The sequence below is a fragment of the Leopardus geoffroyi genome, chromosome E3, assembly GCF_018350155.1.
Source record: "Leopardus geoffroyi isolate Oge1 chromosome E3, O.geoffroyi_Oge1_pat1.0, whole genome shotgun sequence".
In the NCBI taxonomy this organism is placed as follows: domain Eukaryota; kingdom Metazoa; phylum Chordata; class Mammalia; order Carnivora; family Felidae; genus Leopardus; species Leopardus geoffroyi.
Window position 1 is genome coordinate 8,066,371 of NC_059340.1, and position 20,525 is coordinate 8,086,895.

Here is a 20,525-nt window from a genome sequence, read left to right on the forward strand (position 1 = left end):
GTCTGGTGACAGCCTGCTTCCCGGTTCACAGACATCTGTCTCCTGACACGGCAAAGGAGCAAGGGAACTCTCTGAAGTTTCTTTTAGAAGCGTGCTCATGGGACGCCTGGCTGGCTCAGCTGGTTAAGCGTCTGACTTTGGCTCAGGTCATGATCTCACGGTCCATGGGTTCGAGCCCCGCGTCAGGCTCTGTGCTGACAGCTTGGAACCTGGAGCCTGCTTCGGATTCTGTGTCTCCCTCTCTCTCTGCCCCTCCCTCACGCATACTCTGTGTCTCTCTTTCTCTCAAAAACAAATATTTAATGAACATTAAAACAAACAAAAAAGCAGGGCACTCATCCCCATTCAGGAGGCTCCACCTTAATGACCTAATCACCTCCCAAAGGCCCCACCTTCTAAGGCCATTGCCTTGGGGGTGGGCTTTCAACATGTGAGTCTGGGCGGGCCAGAAGCATTCAGTCTGCAGCACAGCACAGACAGAGGGGAGCCGGCTGTGCAGTCTCAACAATGGAAAAGATCCTGGCCCGTTGAGGGAACAAAGGTGTCCCTCTGGAGCTGGAGCATGCAGAGGTGGTGTGGAGGTGGGGGAGGACAAGAGTCATCTAGAATAGACCAGATTTAGAGACCCCATCAGATACGGGGCAGGGCGACCGGATTTCAGTCCGGGTGGTGTGTGCGCAGAGGAGCCCCCGGGGGTGGGGGTTGGCCCACAGGGCTGAGGAGGGGCAAGGGGGGGCTGATGCCCATCCTGGGATCTGCGGGCCGAGCCTGAGTGGGGGTGTGCCCACCCCGAAAACAGGGGCCGCCTTTCCCTAATTCACACAAGCGTGGACAGGCAGTGACCCTAAGGGTGGAGCTCAGCTTTTACCCCGCTGAGTCTGAGGGCCCCTGGGAGACAATGCAGATGTGGGAGGGAGGGGTGGTCCATGGCAGCCAGGGGACTGGGCATGCAGTGAGCCGACCGAGTGGTGGCAGCACCACCCCGTCGATGGTCACCCGTGCCCAGGGCTTGCCTTCTGTCATGCCAGGCACACACCTTCGTTTTGCTCCCCAACCTGCAACCCCCACCCCTCGTCAGCCCTCTGACTTTGGGCCTGCTTGAAGAAGAACTTGGCTCCCTACTGTCACCCTTCTGCCTGAGCCTGTCCCCCTCCTCACCGGTTTCCAAGGTGGTCTGGAGGGGAGGATGGAACCTGGTGTTGGGGTGGGGGAGCAGGGGAGAAGGGTGTCGGGGGACAGGCCACAGAGCAGTGTAGAGCCCTCACTCACCCAGACAGCTGCCTTTGGTGGGGGGTGGCTTCTCTCCAGCTCTCAAGGGGTTTGGGTGCACATACACCACGGTACCTGCTGGGTGCACAGGTGGGGGCTAAGCAGGCACCTTCGGCTCCACCCCAGGCCCTCTCCCACCCCCCACCCCTGCTCCTGCTCCCCGTGCCCTCCCTGCCTCTCAGCCCTGTTCAAATCTCTCCTCTTGCTTCAAGGCCTCTCCGGAGTTCAAACGCATTTCCCCGCCCCCGGAATCCCCAGCCTCCTCTGAGCTGTTAATTCTGGATCACATGGCGTCAGGGACAACGTTTCCTTATTTGCGTCCTTCCTAAGGGTCCTCCTGTAAGTCCAGCTGTGGGTGAAACTGCTGTCTGATTCGGCTGGGCACCTCCAGGGCCTAGCACAGAGCCTCACCTGTGCCCTCTGGTTCGCCACACGTTAGGATTTGCTTAGTGAGAGCGACAGACACATCTGGGAAAGTGAAAGAGAGGGACGTGACCCTTGCATAGACGCAGATGGACAGGCACCAAAAGGTTCAATCTTGTCCGTAGGAGATCATTTTCTGACCGCTTTTGCAGGGCAAAGGGCCCCTTTGCACCAAGCCACCAAAGCACACATGCGTCCTTTAATGTATTAGAAAAGGCCAGGCAATGCTAAAGTAGTAAGATGTCCCTGACATCTCCGTGGCTGACCACTGAAGGCTCTCCAGCGCTAGTTAGAGGGCGGGCTGGGTGGGGGAAAGCCTTCTGCACACAGGGGTCCAGGCTGACCCAGGCCCAGCCCAGGGAACATCTGGGGGACAGACAGGGCTTGGAGAAGTCATACCCCCTCACCTCTCTTTGCCCAGAAGTGGGCGTGGTCCCTTCTGCTCCTACCCAGCGGCCAGAGCTAGCCACATGGCCCTGCCCAGCTGCAAGGGGGGAGGGGGGCTGGGGGAGGGAGGCCTTCTCTGGAGAAGGCAGCTGATCCAGACGTTGGTGAACAGCAGTTTCCTCTCCCAGACTTACTCAGGCCCATTTGGGGGAAAGTCTTCCATGGATGAGGTGCCTTTCTTGCCCCGAGGGCCTGGAACCACAGTCTCAGGGCCTTGGCTCCTGCTTTCCACTTACCTGACTCACGAAGTTCTCTTTGTGTTCAGCGGACATCATCATGCATTGGCCTCCAAGTCGTCCTTGGGGCTCAAAGAACAAGTTTCATTCCTTTTCCCTGCATGACTTGGGAGGTCTGGATCACTCCCGGCCGGTCTTCCCTAAGTCCAGCATCCCTCCGTGGCCACTCCTACCTCCCCAGTCACTCACCGTTGCTCTGTTTTACGGTCTTCTCATGGCAGGAGCCCCAAGTGCTGAACTGCAGCACTGGACAGTGCGGGGAGTGAGGAGCCCTGGGAAGAACTACCCATCACAGACCCTCAGCTCGGGCACTGGTGGGAGGGCCATCATGATGTGGGGTTACTGTGTCTAAACACCCCACCGTCTTCATACCTGTGCCAGGGTAAAACTGGTAAGGCCAACACTCTCCTGGGCATTGCCTCTTCTTTATTTTGGAATTTTAGTCCCTTGCAAGGGACTGAATGTTTGTGTCCCCCCCACTCCCCATCCATCCCTTGAGATCCTAACCCCCTAGTATGATGGTATTTGGAGGCGGGGCCTTTGGGAGGTGCTTAGCTCAGGAGGCTGGAGCCCTCCTGAACGGGACTGGTGCCCTCATAAAAGAGACCCCAGCGGGCTCCCTTGCCCCTTCTTTTTTTTTTTTTTTTTTTAATTTTTTTTTTTTTCAACGTTTATTTATTTTTGGGACAGAGAGAGACAGAGCATGAACGGGAGAGGGGCAGAGAGAGAGGGAGACACAGAATCGGAAACAGGCTCCAGGCTCTGAGCCATCAGCCCAGAGCCCGACGCGGGGCTCGAACTCACGGACCGCGAGATCGTGACCTGGCTGAAGTCGGACGCTTAACCGACTGCGCCACCCAGGCGCCCCATCCCTTGCCCCTTCTGACATGTGAGGACACAGCGAGAAGATGGCCTTCCATGAACCAGGGAGTGGGCCCTCACCTTGATCTTGGACTTCCAGCTCCCAGAACTGTCAGAAATAAATTTCTATGGTTTATAAGCCCCCTAGTCTATGGTGTTCTTTATAGCAGCGGAAGGAACACACGAAGACATGGCCTTCCTTTGTTTATCATTGAACCGTCTCTTTAAGCTCTTTGGGAAGCATTTGCTGGGCTGTGGCCACATTAGGGAGCAAACTTATCACCATACAAGTTGGGCTTTTAGCGTGGGTGATTGGGCACACTCCCTACTTTTTTTTTTTAGTGTTTTTTAGGTTTTGTTTTTGACACTCCACCCCCCCCTCCCCCACCTCTTCAAACTTCTGTTTAAGATCATGGGCTGTTGTGGCAGCCGTCAAATTCGCCGTCTTCTGAACATCTATCTCACTGCCGGTTTTGGGGGAAACAGGTAGGCTTACACTTGCAGGTGTGCTGGGCAAAGCAGCGTTCCTGTTTATAGGGCCCGGGTGGACACCTGTGGGGGTGTGCGGGGGAAAGAAGAAAAATTCGGGGTTCGCATCTTGCAGAACGTCCATGTTTGGCTCCCACTCTGCCCCGGCCCAAGGACAAAAAGCTTGGAGCAGAACGAAGAAGCCCTTCTGCTGTGACCGTCCTGCGACCTGGAGTCAACCCTGCCCATTTCTGTGCTGTCTTGGGATCTGGAACAGCTGGGATTACGGGCTGCTGGAGAAATCAATGTGAAAACCTCTCCGTTCCTATGCGGCCTCCCTGAACTTCTGGGGGGAACCGGAGAATCTGTGTGCAATAGGGCACTGGGCGGGGGGAGGGGAAGATTTCTGTTTTAGATTAACAGGAGGATTTATCATGCCAGAAGGTCAATATTTACCTTGGCTTCAGCTTGATGAGTATTACTTCTCTGTTCAGTGGCTCTCTCTGCTGACTTCAGCAGAACAGAAGATCTGCTTTTTGTCTGCGATAGAGGATGCTGACTGATACTTTCTTATCAGAAAGGCCTGCTAACAGAGTTGGGGAGGGGCCCACTCTTCTAGTGTGTGTGTGTGTGTGTGGGGGGGGGGGGGGCTGTCTCCTTCCATCAAGAAATCTGATCCGTCTTTGTACAAACAACCCGTTTTCAAGGCACTTTTGAACTTGCAAAAGGAGGAGAGAGCACAGGGCCCTGGACAAATCACTTGTCTCCACTCCTTGTCTGAAAAGTAATTCCGAGGACCCCTGCCTGTCCATGTCAGGCTTGTGGCAAACAGTGGAGGAGCTCAGGAAAGCCTCCCAGCCTCATGCGGCCGGTTTTCGTTACATTGAGGTTGGGAGGGAAGAGGTTCTGTGATCGCCCAAGGTCACCAAGGAAGAGAGGAGGAAGGAGTCAGCCCTGCAGTCAGGGTCCCAGCTCCAAGCCCTTATGGCTCAATGTCTTGGGCTCCTGGGAACAGTGGCTTCTGCCTCTCCCAAAGTGCTAACGGGTATTTGTGGGATGCCGAAGGCACCGTTGTGGAATATAGACACAAGCAGGTGGGTGGAGCACCGATTAAGCCAGCCAATCAGTGCTAGTGATTGAAGACCCCTAGACTCTCTGAGGTACCGCCTGACCCTTTATTTCAGGGCCCTCAAACATCCCGTTTGCCACTCACCACAAGTAAGTTTTATCTTAAAAAGAAAACATGCAAACTGTACATCCTTCACAATAATAGTCTCATATTTGTTTTAAAATAAAGTTTTGTTTCAGGGCATCTGGGTGGCTCAGTCGGTTAAGGGTCCGACTTCGGCTCAGGTCATGATCTCGCGGTTTGTGAGTTCCAGCCCCGCGTCGGGCTCTGTGCCGACAGCTCGGAGCCTGGAGTTTGCTTCGGATTCTGTGTCTCCCTTCTCTCTGCCCCTCCCCTGCTCATGCTCTCTTTCTCAAAAGTGAAATAAACATTTAAAAAAAATTTTTTTTAAATAAAATAAAGTGTGGTTTTAAATTGTTGACCATGGAATACTGGGTTTGTCCCGGGGCCTCTCAGAGTCTCGTCTGAGGAAGCTCTGCACCCTGGGATATGAGCCTCCTGGTCAGCCCCACTTGGGGGTGGGGGTTGAGAAGGGGGGTGCTCTTCAATTTTATCCCTCACCAAAGCCTTGCAAATTACCATAATGAACATTTATTGTCATAAGGTGCCAGCACCATTCAAGCACTGCAGGTGAAGAATTCATTGAATTCTTTTGGCAAATCCACGCACTAGGTGTCGTGATTATTACTCTGGCTTTACAGATGAGGGCGCTCAGAGAGGTTAGGTAACACGTCCAAAGTCACAGGGCTGGTACCTGTTGAAGTGGGATTCTACTCACTGGTGTTCTCTGGGGGGAGTTTAGAGTGTATTGCTATTGAACCCTTCTCCGTTCTTCTTGGCTCCCGCGGCCCCATCTTGGGGGGGGGGGGTGGCAGCTGAAAATCTTACGTAGAAGAGTGACAGCTCAGTAAGGCTGGGTATATCCACAGGTGCCTTGGAGAGGGGAGTGGAGGACGAAGAGAAGAGTGAATTACTGAAGGCCGGACCTGGAAAGATCTTCAGAGACAACCAATACACTTCTCACTTTACAAATGAAGACAATGGGAAGGACCAGAGGGGGGAGATTTCTGCAGGTCATCAGCAAGTGAGTGGGGGAGCCCGGAACAGACCTGGGGCTTCTGGGTCTGGGTGGTGTGGGCAGTATCATATTTCTTTTCCTGATTTTATGCATCTGTCTTTTTATCCCTTACCGTCTAAATGGAACCGCCTCTTGTTTGCAGAACTTTTGTCCGAACTGCTGGCTGCCCTTTGCTATTTTTTTTTTTTTTTACTTTATTTATTTTGAGAGAGAGAGAGAGAGAGAGAGAGAGAGAAGGGGAGGGGCAGAGAGAGAGGGAGAGAGAGAATCCCAAGCAGGCTCCGCACTGTCAGTGCAGAGCTCTATGCAAGGCTCGAACTCACAAACCACGAGATCACGACCTGAGCCAAAATCTAGAGTTGGACGCTTAACCGACTGAGCCACCCCGGTGCCCCTGCCTTTTGCCATTTTAATGCCTCCCTGAAGAGTAGTGCGGGCACCGTGAGGGTGACAACCATATTATTTGCTTCTCTACCAGCCCTCACTGTGCACAGCATGGTGCTGAACACACAGAAGTTTCCTGGTCACGTTCGTGGGGCCAGAATGAACTTACTCTCCTACATATGAAACGGAGGACCAAACTCAGACAACTGTCTCAGTCCTGAAGTTGCCGGGATGAATTCATTCTTTTCCTAAAGCTTTCCATCCTGAACGAATCCTGAGGTGTACAGAATAGTGTTATCCCCTCTTTTCTCTCTGCACCTCTCTCGTCTGGGTGCAGCCTGTAGCACTGGACAAATGACTTTAAGATAAAAACGAAATCCTTAAAAAAAAAAAAATCTTGTTCCCTTCATGTCACGCCTGCAGCATAAAGCTAATTTATAGCTACATGGAATTTCTCTGGTCTTTGAGGTCTCATTATGCAAGTGAAGGAGAGGAAGGAAGAAGACAGAATGCTTACAAATTCCTGGGGGGCGGGGAATGACCTCACCACTTACTGGGTGTTAGCCAACGGCCCAGGGACCACAGTTCAGATTCCTTTTGGGGAGGCCCTGAAAATCCCCTGATAACCCAAACTCTCCAAATCTTTTAGGTCTTGAGAGAGGGATGGAGGGCAAGTTGAAGGAAGTAGTTCTAGGTCCAAGTGACATTTCCCATTATGCACTGCCCACTCTGAGATGGACTGTATCCATCCTGAGTCCTGGTCAGAGACTCGGGACTTGGGAAGTCCACTGACGAGGCCTCAGCAGGATGTGAGAGAGCCGAGTGGAGAAAGATGGGTAGTTTGGGAAGAAGGTGAAGCGGGTTGGATATGTTTGGGGATAGGTGCTCAAGAGGGTACATATGGGATATGTAAACAAGAGGACAGAAGCCGCAGGAGTGGGCCTTTCTATTCACATCCCCAACGGCATCTTCCTGTATTCCCCTAAAAACAATTCCAGAATTCTCTTACAAAATGTACTGCAGCCCATTAAGCACTTCCATATTGGATGGCTTCTCTCCAGACCTCGGGGCATTTTACAGACTCGGAGCTCTTAGTCAGGGGGGCCAAGAGGCAGCTTTGGGGCCTCTGTCAGCCCCTAGGATGCTTCAGGGAGAATTAGAAAGACTCAAGCTGGGGAGATCTAGACTCAGCCTAGATGTTGGGCCCCACCTGTCCCCTGCTTGAGGTACAGCGCTCTGGAGATCTTGCAGCCCAGAAAAGATCAACTTGGGGCCAGGCGGCCCATGGGCTCAGTGTGGGATCTGGGACTCGGCATGCCCATCTGTAAAAGGTGGGATTGTAATCCGATTTCCCCTCCCCTGAAGCTACTTTCCAGATCTGATGCCTCATGAATCGGTGATTCCAAGGACAACTTCTCACCCCCGAGTCCTGGGCTTTCCTCATTCCTGGCTACAGCTCACCTTGGAGACAGAGAGAGTTGGCAAGGTAGAGGGTGGAGGTGAAAAGGGAGAAGATTCTAAGGAAGCCTGGGTGTGAAGTAGTTTTGTCCAAAGGGCCCTAGACCAAAAGCGTGCTATTTTTCCGGCTTAACTCTTTTGGGCCTCTGTTTCCGCCTCTAAAAAATGGGAATGGTGGCATCTAATACCGAGGGCAACGTTGTGAGGATTAAAATCGCCCAGGTGAAATTGCCAGGCATGCAGCGGGGATCCCACGAGCGTTTGCGGACCCGAAGAGGGCTCGGTTGGGAAGGTTCTAGAGTGCGTGCGCGAGGACGCAGGCGCGACGTCTGGCTTTCCGGGCACGCGGCTCCCCCCCACCCCCCGGACCCCCAGCTCTGCAGCCACTGCCGCCTCCTCGGCCCCGGACCGCCGAGGGTTAATGAAAAAGCCCCACGCCCCCTTTGACGGCGCAGAGCCCACCTCGCCGAATTTGAAAAGGCGGCCCTGGAGAGGCGTGGGCGCCCCCCAGAAACTTCCAACTCGCACCCGGGCTCCGCTCGCTCGCCGGCTCGCTCGCTCTGCTCCCGGCGGGGGCCGCGGGTTCGGTCCGGCCGCGGGTGCGCTCCCGCCTGTCCTGCCGCCCGGGCTCCGGGTCCCCGCGGGCGGCCGCGCAAGATGAAGCTGGCTCTCCTCCTGCCCTGGGCGTGCTGCTGCCTCTGCGGGTCGGCGCTGGCCACCGGCTTCCTGTACCCCTTCCCGGCCGCAGCCCTGCAGCAGCACGGCTACCCCGAGCCGGGCGCCGGCTCCCCCGGCAGCGGCTACGGGAGCCGCCGGTGAGTAGCGCGGCGACGGCGGGGCCTGGGGGGCGAGCGCTGGGGACGCGGGGCGGTCGGGGGCTCGGGGCTGGAGACGAGAGGCTGGCGGGCGGAGGGCGCCGGGCGGTGAGGGGGTGGGGATGGAGCGCTGGGCTGTGGGGCTGGGGACGCGGGGCGCTCGGAGGCTGGGGGCTTGGGCGGCCTGGGCCGGGGCGGGGGGGGGGGGGTGGGGCGCGGGGTCGGGACTGCGGTGGTCTCTGGCCGCGCCCACCTTCTCTCTTCCTTTCTTTGCTCCCCCAACTTTCGCCCCTTCGGCTCCCGGCTCCGAGTGGAGGTGGCCGAAACCTGCGGGGGTGGGGGGTGGGGTGGGGAGGCGCGCGGAGGGAGCGACCGTGGCCCGCTGGGGCTGCGTGGCTCAGTCCCTGGATGTTTACCGGATCACGTGGCTCCGCCGCGCTCACCTGCGCGGCCGCGGCTTTGTGTTGGGGAGCAGGTTCCCGGGTTGCCAAGCCCGAGCGTCCGGTCTCCCGCCTCTCTTGCTTGCTGCCCAGGGATACCGGGGGGAGGCGGCGGGGGGGGGGGGGGAAGGACGATTCCGTCCCGTCCTGGGGGCCGGGACCGCGAAGGAGCCTCTGCTGCGCACCCCCCAGTCACCTGGGGACGTGGAACCGGACTCCGATTGGACGGATCCGCCGCGGGGCCGGAGAAGGAGCCAGGTCACCGAACCCGAGGCGCCGGGACGCACCGGTGGCTTCCTCCTCTGCCGGCAGGTGGCGCCCTGGCCACCCCCGAGACGGTTAGGGCAGCGTCTGCTCACCGCGAGGTTGAATTCCCCCAGAAAACGCGTGAGCACGCAAGTAAAAGTTGCCAAATGCCCGTTTGCGCAGCTCAGTCGAATTCAGCATTTCCTCATTTAATAATTACAACTCACAGAGTTGTGATGGCTCTCTAGAGCACACAACGTGCATTCGTACCTTCCGTGTCTTTGGATCCTAAACCCCCTTCAGGGGTACCTATTACAGCGTTATCTTTCCTTCGGGTGAGGAAATGGAGCCCCAGGGGGAGGTCCCCAAGTTAGTGGCAACTCAGGACTGACCTTCTGTCTGCTTTCTCCCAATCCTGTCCTTTCTACCGCACCACTCTGCTTACTGTTATGGAGGAAGGCAAGAGACAGGTCCCAGCGACTTCTCCTGTGTGATATTTATTTACCAAACCCCGGAGAACTATCAAGATGAATCCTGGAAATGAATGTCTTATATAGCACCGGGGAAGCAGGGATGTTTTGTGCCGGGCAGGCTGTGTGCTTAATGGCTGGGTAAGGCGAGACTCAGGAAAGCGCGCGCGCGCGCGCGCACACACACACACACACACACACACACACACACACACAAAGTGCTTCTGGAAAACTTCGCATACAATTTTATTTCCCTCATTTTGTTTGGAAATACTTACCCATGGCTTCTATTAGTATTATTCTCCAGACACCCACAGTAGTGTGGGCTCCGCACTCATCCTCCACATATGAGGATAGTCTGAAAAAAACAAGCTTTTCAAGTTGTAGAGTGATCTGTATAACATGATCTCATTTATGAAAAAACATTCTGGTTTATGGGGATGTATGCCCAGAAAAAAATCCATAGGCAAACATTTCCTACAGTTACCTATCGGGAGAGTCCAGAGGTCGGAGGGCAGGGGTGGAAGGTGGGTGGGCTTCCATTTTCTCCCTTGGTGTCCCGGTGTCCTGTTTGCATCTCTTACCAGGAGCATACGTTCCTGTGTTATTTTTGCAATTAAAAAGTGTGGGAAGGAAAAGAAAAAGAAAAGGAAAGCTTCCGCACGGTGAAACATGCATGCTGAGAAGAGCCAGAGGTGAGGTCCTTGAAGGAAGTGAGTGGATGGGGACGGATGTTCTGGCGTTTGGTGGGGTGCGACTTGGGGACTGCCACAGAAACTTGGAAGGGACTGTTTTAGCGTAAATAAAAAGAGGCCCAAACAATTGTGGTAATCTTCCAGAACTCTTTCTACCAGGATGGGAGCCGGGAGAAGGTATAATTAGGTTCAGGAAGGATCTGGATGAAGCTGTGGAAAATGGATTCCTAAATAGGATACTAGGAGGTGTTAAGGAGGCTCGGGGCAGGTTCCAGATGCTGGAGATTGATGTCCAGAGCGCCACTGAGCTCCACTATGCAGAGTCCCGCGTGGGCATGGCGGGCTTGAGCTGGATGGTGTCGTACGTTCCTGGGTCTCGTGAGCGATCAGTCACAGGTGGCCTGCGTCCTTGAAATTCAAGAGCCCCAGAAGCAGAGGGCTTGGAGACGATGTTTGGCACGGCGCCCTTCGCAGCCTTGGCCTCCGCTTTGCCTCCGTATGCGTGTTGACAGTGGCTTGGTCTCAGCCTACGGGCCAAGTGACAGAGCTGTTTCTGACAAATAGTCTCCCTTCAGTTCATGGTATTGCTCCCGTTGGCATCCGAGTTTTGGATGTGGTCTGTGTTTCCCTTGTTGGACGTGCGTGCGCAGCAGATTGCTGCGCCCACCCTTCTGGGCCTGGGCCTGTCTGGGTCTGACATGTGCTGGGGGCATCTTGCCCAAACCGGGGTGCTCTGCTCCGGTCGCCTCTGTCAGAAGCCCAGGGTGGACCCCTCTGTGGAAGCAACTTTGGCAAAAACGAAGAGGACCCCATGTCCTCAGAGGGCTGTTTCCAGAAGAATCTAGCAACCCTGCATATGGGCCACCAATGGTTTTTGGTGGCCAGAGAGCCGTTCAGTTGCCAAATGAAAGCTGAAGGGAACTGCGGCACCCGTGGACGTGCAGGGCCGCACTAAGAACTGAGCCCCCGGGGCGCCTGGATGGCTCAGGGCGTCAAGGGTCTGACCGGCTCGGGTCCTGATCTCACAGCTCATGAGTTCGAGCCCCGCATCGGGGTCTCCGCTCTCAGTACAGAGCCTCCTTGGGATTCTTTCTCTTTGTCTCTTCCTGGCTCATGCTCTCTCTCTCCCTCTCAAAATAAATAAATAAACTTAAAAAAAAAAACTTAATAAAACTTAAAAATAAAAGAACTGAGCCCCCAATGCCCCCCCGCCCCCGTTTTTGATTCTACCCTGAAACTCTTTAAAGCATGCAAGTTTCGCTCACTCCCCTTTCTCTTTCCCTCCTTCCCTCCCTCCCTCCTCTGCCACAGATGTTTACTGGGGGGTCTTGTCCCTTGTCTCCTCCTCCCTTCTATATCCGACCCTAAAGGGGCCAGAGCAGCTGCGAGTGATCAGGGCACAAGGATGAGACCAGAGAGGGGCCCCACGGCCTATCTGTGTTGTGCATCTAGTGGAGGGAGACGTTTGAATTTGGTTAAAGATAAAAAGCTTTAATATTGATTCTTGGTGTGGATGTGTTCTTCTGACTAGGAGAAACCAGAGGAGATGTGGGATGTGCCCAGATTTCAGCAGAGGAAGGAATGAATGCGTCCAGACAGTGGGTTCGTGGGGCAGGGGACAAAAGACAAAGTTGTTTTTGGCTTCCCCCCTGAAGAAGAACGCGCATTCCAGAAACCACTTCCCCCTGTGTAGGGCCCGAGGCGTGAGAGCAAATGGAGCCCAGGCGCCGTAAGGCCACATGTCTACATGCTATGACTCAGGCTAACGGATGCTCCGTAAGTGGGTTCTGTCCGCCACCCTCGGTGAGTGTACCTTCTCAATGACCTGGAAAGCCAGGTCAATGAGGAATTCATAGATGCCATAGAATTCTGTTCCGGAAATGGAGTGAGGGGCCTTATGGGCCCTTCGAGCTGCGTGTCCTACAAGTTCACTCCACACCCGTGGCCTAGAAGTGGGCATACAGGCTGCGGGGTCTGTCCCGGAGGATGGCCCGGATGGGCACACCCTCTTGGTCCCACAGCCTTGTCATCCGGCGGGAGGGCCACGGCCAGAGGAGGCCAGAGCGGGGTCCTGTCAAGTGCAAGGCCCAGGGCAGGTCCAGGTCCAGGGGCCACGGCCCGTCCCCTAGGGGCTCTGCCCCTAATTCACGATATGGACTTGTGCGTGTTACTGAACCTGCCCGAGCCCGTGTCCCGGTCTGCACGATGAGGACGGCATGGAGACAGGACTCAGGGCGTGAGGCTCGCCGGGAGGCCGTGTGTGCGAGGCGCCAAGAGCAGGAAGGGTGCTCAGAGGCTGGGTTTGCAGAACAGACCTGACCGCACTCGGCCGTCCCCACCGCGGTCAGGAAGAGAGTCGGAGCTGCTCAGCCACGCGTGCAGGCCTTTGACCTCTGGCCCCCTGGCCCCTGTGCCGTGGGCCGCCCCTCACCCTCCAGCCCCGCCGAGTGGCTGCTCCTGTGGGTCATCCAGCGTTCGGGGTGCTGTCGCTCCAGGTCACACCTTTTATAAAAAAATTTTTTTTTTAAATCTTTATTTATTTTTGAGAGAGAGAGAGAGAGAGAGAGAGAGAGAGAGAGAGGGAGACGCAGAATCCGAAGCAGGCTCCAGGCTCCGAGCTGTCGGCACAGAGCCCGACGTGGGGCTCGAACCCACAAACCGCGAGATCATGACCTGAGCTGAAGTCGGACGCTTGACCGACGGAGCCACCCAGGCGCCCCTCCTGGTCACGCCTTTAATGACGTGGATACTGGCTGACGACCTGTTTCATCCTCGTGGCTTTACCTGCGTGAGGCCGTCCTTCTCCCCACACCCCTCGAGGCTGCCCCACTCCCCTCCTCTCCCCTATTCTGCCACAATTCTGGGCACCCGGATGTCCAGGTGTGACTCACCAATGCCCCGTGTTACTCTAAGCCTCTCCCTCCCCTCCCCTTCACGTTAGCCGCTATCCTTGGCCTTGCCGGCCTCCGAGTTCCCCGCAGGAACCTCACACCTCACTGTCTCGGTATCATAAATTCTGGACTCAGGTTCTTCCACCCCACCCCTCACTCACGCGGCTGAGCCCTCCTTTGCTCACTCCGTCTTCTCTTAGCCTGACCACTTGTCCCATCTTTGTGGCCTTCCGACCTCCAACTTCCTGTCCCCTTGACCCTCCCTCCCAGCTGCCTAGAAAGGCGCGCCCCTCCCCGCCCAGAGGATCCTCCAACCTTCTTCTGGAGGGTCAGGAGGGCTGTCCATCCGCGTTAGGGACGTTATTGCGCCTCGGTAGTGGTGATGGGGTCTGGCATCGGGGCTTCCTGTCTCTCTGCCCAGGAACTGGCTGTGTGTGGCCAGCCCTGTGATGGCGAGGCTGTGTGGCATCGTCTGTGACCAACTTAGCCACTGTCTGGTGGGGCCCGTTTTAGTTCTACAAGGATCTGTCTTCCTCTTCCGTGCCGCTGCCCGATGGACCTTTCTCTTGCTCTCCTCTGTCAAGCCCTTTGGTCGCCCACCATCTCCTGCCTCAGCTTGACAGACAGGTTTCAGTTCTTAGGTCAACTCTTAGTGACTAGTAGGAGCTGCCCCGGCCAGTGGGTTAAGGAGGATTCCGAGGTGGAGTCTGGGCTCTGTGAAGAGGACCATGACAACTGAGTGATGTCACCGTGGCTGTGGGGCAGGAAAGTGGAGGCAGGTGTGATGTATTCGGCAGCCTTGGCCTTTATGATAAAACCCACTGTCTCCGGTGTCACGTATAAAGGCTGCCTTCAAATCAATGTTTTTAAGTTTATTTATTTGAGAGAGAGAGAGAGAGAGAGAGAGAACAAGCAGGGGAGGGGCAGAGAGAGAGGGAGAGAGAGTCGCAAGCAGGCTCTGCACTGTCGGCAGAGAGCCCGAGGTGGGGCTCGAACCCACGAACTGTGAGATCGTGATCCGAGCTGGAATCAAGGGGCAGCTGCGCCACCCAGATGCTTACTTAACCAACTGCGCCACCCAGATGCTCCTAAAGTCTGACTTGTTAAAGCCCATCTTTTGTCCTCTATGCCAGCTACATCGTATTAATTGTTTCTGTTTCCTTGCATCTGCTGTTTGATTTGCTTGCGGGGCCCTCCCATGAGCACCTAGAATATTCTGCATATGTCTGTCTCAAGGTCTCTCAACCTTGGTACCCTTGACACTGTGGACCGGGTAACCTTGTCGTGCAGCCGTCCTGTGTGTCGCAGGATGTCCTGGCCTCTCCCCACTGAACACCAGGAGCATAGCCTTGCCCCCAACTCGAACAACCGAAAAACGTCTCCTGACCCGGCCAGATGTCCCCTAGGGGACAAAATCACACCCAGCTGGAACCGCTGTTCTCTCTGAACTTGAACATTTTGAATTGGGGGACATTTAAAAATACGGTATTTAGGGGCGCCTGGGTGGCTCAGTCCGTTGAGCGCCCGACTCTTGATTTTGGCTCAGGCCATGATCCTAGGGCTGTGGGATCAAGCCCTGTGTCGGGCTGTGTCCTGAGCATGGAGCCTTCTTAAGATTCTCTCTCTCTCCCTCTGCCCCCTCCCCTACTCCCTCTCTCTCTCTCTCAAAAAAGAAAAAAACAATATATGAAAATAAAAATATGATATCTAAAATTTTTTTCTGTGGAAGCTGTCGAACCTGTACACAAGTAGGCAGCAAATCACTGGGCTTTGTTAACTGTTGCATTTTGCCACACTTACCCGGTTCCCTTCTTCCCGCCAACACACACACACACACACACACACACACGCACACATTCTGTTTGTGTGTGTGAAGCATTTTACAGTTTTTGTTTTGTTTTTTTTTTTTTAAGTAGGCTCCATGCCCAATGTGTGACTTGAACTCACCACCCTGAGATCAAATGCCCTTGGGGCATTTGAAAGCAAATCCCAGGCTCATGTCCATTTTACTTGTAATATTCTGTATACACTACCATGCCAACGTTTAACAGACTTACAGTCATTCCTTATTCATATTACTGTTCCTTCTGACTTCTTATTGGATCCCAAATCCAATCCACATTCAGATTTTCTCCGATTGTCCAGAAAGTGTTTCTTTATTGTTAGTTTGTTCAGATCCGGGTCTACTCATGGTCTGCTGTGGTTCTTGTGCCTTTTTCGTCTCTCACTGTAGGAAAGTCCTCTCTCCTTGACAAGAATGCTTTTCCCCCTCAAGCCATTGGCTTGTCAGAAGGCCGGTTGTCCTATAGATGCCCATGTTCCAGATTTGGCTGATTGGTTCCAAGTGGGGTCATTGATTTGATCTTCTATTGCCTGTGTTTGTTCTATATTGGAGATTGGATGTAAAGGTTTGATTATATTTAGGATCTCTTTTTTGGGGGGGAGGCAAGAGTGCTTCATAGTTGGTCCAGTATATCATATCATATCATATCATATGGTGTCATGTCATGTTATATCAATCAGGGGGTGTTACGAACTGAGTATTTTTGTCCCCTCAAAATTCCTATGGTGAAGCCCTGTCCTCAATATGATGGCATTTGGAGGTAGGCCTTCTGAAAGTAATTAGGTTTAGATGAAGTCATGAGGTTGGCCTCCCCATGATGGCACTCCTGTCCTTATAAGAAAGGGAAGGGAGTGGCGCCTGGGTGGTTCAGTCGGTTGAGCGTCTGACTTGGGCTCTGGTCATGATCTCGCGGTTCATGGGTTTGAGCCCCGTGTCGGGCTCTGTGCTGACAGCTCAGAGCCTGGAGCCTGCTTCAGATTCTGGGTCTCCCTCTCTCTCTGACCCTCCACTGCTCACGCTCTCTCTGTCTCTCTGAAATAAATAAACATTACAAATTTTTTTTTTAAAAAAGAAAGAAAGGGGAGAGAGAGAGCAGAGCACGCGCACACACACACTCTCTCTCTTTCTCTCTGCCATGTGAAGACACGGTGAACGGGCAGCCTTCCTGCCAGCCTGGAAGAGGCTCTCCCCAGGAACTGAATCTGCCGGCACTTTCGTCCTGGACTTGCCAGCCTCCATGTCTGTGAGAAGGAAACATGTAAGCCACTCGGTCTAGGATGTATTTTGCGATGGTGCCCCAGGCTAATAAAGGAGGACATGACTTTTTTTCCCCTGGAAATCCGGGTGTTTGACATTCACCAAAATAACCGCCGTCTGCAGGTCTCTTCTCCTCTTCTCTCTGCAATTTATTTCTTGAAGAAACCGGGCCTGGTCGAGGTTTCCTCGTTCAGGATTTTGTTGAGAGAGAGAGTGAGAGAGCACACGCTCGTGCACACACATGTGAGCAAGGGCACGTGTATGGGGGAGGGACAGAGAGAGAGAGAGAGAGAGAGAGAGGGAGAAAATCTCAAGAAGGCTCCCAACACCCAGCGCGGAGCCCGGTGTGGGGCTCGGTCCTATGTCCCTGGGATCATAACCTGAGCCAGAATCCAGAGTCGGATGCTCAACAGACTGAGCCACCCAGACGCCTCTCCTTGTTCGGGATTTTCTTGATTATATCCTCATGGTGCCTGTTACCACGTTCCTCTGTCCTCGGTATTTCCAGAATATTGGAAATTAAACAGAAGCTTGAGTAGATTTTGGTTCTGTCTGCTTCTCTTCCTTATTATTATTGTTTGGGCAAAATTACCTCTTTGGTTGTGTAGTATTCTTCCGTCAACAATTGTATTAAGAATCACACACCATCTGGTAGTTTCTTTTTCTCTTGTGATGTTAGCAGGTTTTGATAACCGTTGTCTTCATCACCGTTCGTTAAGGGCTGCATTATTTTTGAGAGAAAGAGTGTGTGTGCACCCCAGTGGGGGAGGTGCAGAGAGAGAGAGGGGGACAGAGGATCTAAAGGAGGCTCTGCGCTGAGAGTGGAGAGGCTGACGCGGGGCTCGAACTCACGAACTGTGAGATCAGGACCTGAGCTGAAGTCAGACGCTCAACTGACTGAGCCGCCCAGGCGCCCCCCAGATGTATCCTGTTTTAATGCTGATGTGGCTTTTTCATTTAATTACTGGAATACTTGTGTGATTTCCCCCTTCTCTACTATTTGTAGATAGTCATATTTTGAATTTTTTTTTTTGTAAATTCGTTTTTAATGTTTATTTATTCTTGAGACAGAGACAGCGTGAACAGGGGAGGGGCAGAGAGAGACGGAGACACAGAATCCAAAGCAGCCTTCAGGCTCGGAGCTGTCAGCACAGAGCCCGACCTGGGGCCCGAACTCGTGAACTGCGAGATCCTGACCTGAGCCGAGGTCAGACACTCAACCGACTGAGCCACCCAGGCTGCCCTCCTGCATTCATGTTTACAGCCCCATAGTTCTGCGTTGTGTGGATCACTTCGCTTATTCACTTTGCCCTTTACTGGTAGACATTGTGTTGTTCTGATCCTTTGTGTCGCATGTAACGCCCTGTTACATGTCATTGTGCGTCATTCATTTTGTATTTTTGCAAATGGATCTTTTTTAAAAAGCTGATTTATTTTGAGAGAGAGAGCAAGTGGGTTAGCAGAGAGAGAGAGAGAGAAAGAGAGAGAGAGGAAAGAGAGAATCCCAAGCAGGCTCCACACTGTCAGCATAGAGCCCCATGCGGGGCTCGAGCTCACGAACCGTGAGATCTTGACCTGAGCTGAAATCAAGAGCCGGATGCTTAACCGACTGAGCCCCCCGGACGCCTGCAAACGCATCTTTAGGATGTGTTTTTACAAGTGGGTTTTCTGGGTTAAAGGGTGAGTGTGTGCATACTTCTGATAGCGTCAAACTTCCTGCCAAAGGAATTATACCATTTTGCCTCCTAATGAACAGTTTTTTTCTTGGGATACATTTTGTTTGTTTGTTTTAATTTTTTTTAATGTTTATTTTTTTTGACAGAGAGAGAGAGAGACAGAGCATGAGCAGGGGAGGGGCAGAGAGAGAGGGAGACACAGAATCCGAAGCGGGCTCCAGGCTCTGAACTGTCAGCACAGAGCCCGACTCGGGGCTTGAACCCACAGACTGCGAGATCATGACCTGAGTTGAAGTCAGACGCTCAACCAACTGAGCCACCCAGGCGCCCCTGTTTTAATTTTTTCAATGTGTATTTATTTTTGAGAGAGAGAGCACGAGCAGGGGAGGGACAGAGAGAGATGGAAAGAGCGCGAGCATGAGCAGGGGAGGGACAGAGAGAGAAGGAGACGCAGAATCCGAAGCGGGCTCCAGGTTCCAAGCTGTCAGCACAGAGCCCAACATGGGGCTCGAACCCACGAACTGCGTGATCATGACCTGAGCTGAAGTCAGACATTTAACTGACTGAGCCACCCAGGCGCCCCCTTTGGGGTACATTTTGAAGAGCCAATTTAGTGATTCTGGGACAAAGTGGCCCTGTGGGGATGTGAGGGGACTTCCCTGGCCTACGCCACCCACAAGCCTGGCCCACCCCTCGTGTTTGCGGGGCGCTGATGAAAGCCCTCACACCATATGTCTAAGTATTTATAAGTCGTAAATCAAGCTTACAAACTGTTAAATAAAATCTGTTGTGTTATCGACCTCGACAGACCTACCCTCCCAATGACCTGGGGATGGGGGTGAGGCTCATATTTAGGACTCTTAGCCTCTTTGAGTGTTATGCTGGAATTCAGCGGTTCGGGGAGATCCACCTTTCACTTCTCTCCTTGTTCCGCCCGACACCTTGCCCCTGGTGCGGCCTCACGCACCCACTGTGGGCACTTGAGTCTAGCCCAGGACCTCTCACCCTGCCCTACCAACCGCCACTTGGCCACACTTCATGCCCGAGTGTGTCTAGCTGTGGGGGAGGGAATCCCAGGCCCCAGGTACCTGCACTTGGTCTGCGAGGGTGCCTGTGGTTTTGGGGACGAGGTCCCTTTGGGCCCACAGCCTCCTTGCCCTGTGGGGAGGGGTGTGGCCGGAGGCAGGCCAGATGCAGTCCCCAGAAAGCACAGTGACCAGGGTGGGGCTCCCGTTGTTTAGGTTTAAGACAGGTCCGTGTAAACGTTACCTCTGGCGAGATACAGAGCGAGTTTCCACAGGTACGTCCCCAGTTCTTCAGAATTAGATGGCCTTTCCCCGCATGTCCCCATTCCAGAAGGCTCCATCACAATGACAGAGTTAAGCTCTCTGTGTCCACGCGTTCCCTTCTAGTATCTTCCCTGCTGGACCTCTTCATCCCCCGTTAGACTGTAGGCGCCGAGGGGGACGTCACCCACCTGTGAGAGAGGCCCGAGAAGAAAGAGAAAAAGCTTTGTAATGTCGTACCTTTCCTGGCATGTGTTCCCCATCTTTTGGAGTGAGGGGCCCCGCATTTTCCTCTTGCCTGTGCTCCAAAGTTGTTTAGACGGTCTTGCTCCCATGTTTCAGGTGTCGCGTCCCCTAAACCACAGGGCAGTGACTGGCCGATCATGATGAACTGAGGAGGTAAAAGGATCAGCCATCCAGACCTATCCATGACTCGGACAATCTGGGGCCTGGAGATCTGGATTTCAGTGGCCTCTCAGGGGTTTTTCGTGCAGCCAGGTTTAGGAAGCCCTGCATGGAGAATAGTGTTTTTTGAGATTCTTTCATCACGACCGATAACAAGAAATACCCTTCCTGTGGTGACCGAGTCCCCTTGCTTATGTGTGCGCACTCGCCTGAAACGTACGTCTGAAACAAGTTTCACAGAATAATGCTTACCGTTACCATATGTGGTATTCTCTTTTTTATTGTATTCTATCGAGTTCATAAAAAAAAGTGCTTGCCAAGACTCAGAAAATTGATTCCACAGCCCCTCTGTGTTAAGACCTGCCTGGGAGACCCCCTGCCCTGGGGGAGTGCGGGAGTCTCTTTGCTTTCCCCGCTTCCCCCATTCCCATGCCTGGCCCTCCTGCCTCTGACTCTGAAGTCCCTTTCTGGTTTTAGCCTAGGTGAAGTGCTTGGTGTGTCCCCTCTTTAACCCAAAAGCCTCCCCCAGACCTTACTCCATTCTATTATGGGGCAGCCACAAAGGCCTTCCCTTCGGGAAGCTTTCCCGGACTGACCTCCCTGCTCTGTGGGCAGCTCTCTGTGCCTCTTGGATCTGTGATTGTGGTTTTCACCCTGAGAACTCACTTCCCGCTTTCCTTCCCTGTGGATGGAATCATTTTTCCTCCCTGTTTCCTCCCTAGCGGGGCCCTGGCCAGTCCACCTGGGA

The 20,525-nt window shown here is 53.9% G+C and overlaps 1 protein-coding gene and 1 long non-coding RNA gene across 5 annotated transcripts in view; one reads left to right on the top strand and one right to left on the bottom strand.

The window, feature by feature from the left end:
• Nucleotides 1-279: 279 nt before the first annotated feature.
• LOC123589697 lies at nt 280-8,323 on the bottom strand. Of its 3 annotated transcripts, none has more exons than XR_006708433.1 (5): nt 8,216-8,323; nt 5,612-5,766; nt 2,274-2,444; nt 1,270-1,347; nt 280-602 (listed from the first exon to the last, which is right to left on the bottom strand). It is a non-coding gene; the product is annotated as an uncharacterized LOC123589697 (long non-coding RNA). The 3 variants fall into 3 exon arrangements; XR_006708431.1 differs by lacking the exon at nt 8,216-8,323 and adding an exon at nt 7,757-7,853; XR_006708432.1 differs by lacking the exons at nt 280-602; nt 1,270-1,347; nt 2,274-2,444; nt 8,216-8,323 and adding exons at nt 3,426-4,244; nt 7,757-7,853.
• Nucleotides 8,288-20,525, top strand: part of COL26A1 (collagen type XXVI alpha 1 chain) — a 166,505-nt gene continuing 154,267 nt past the window's right edge. Inside the window, exon 1 of one of the 2 annotated variants that reach the window (XM_045462134.1) lies at nt 8,288-8,568. In XM_045462134.1, the coding sequence (XP_045318090.1) occupies nt 8,411-8,568 (158 nt within the window). In that variant the 5' untranslated portion in view covers nt 8,288-8,410. The remainder of the gene's footprint in view (nt 8,569-20,525) is intronic. The other variant, XM_045462133.1, reaches the window with a different exon arrangement.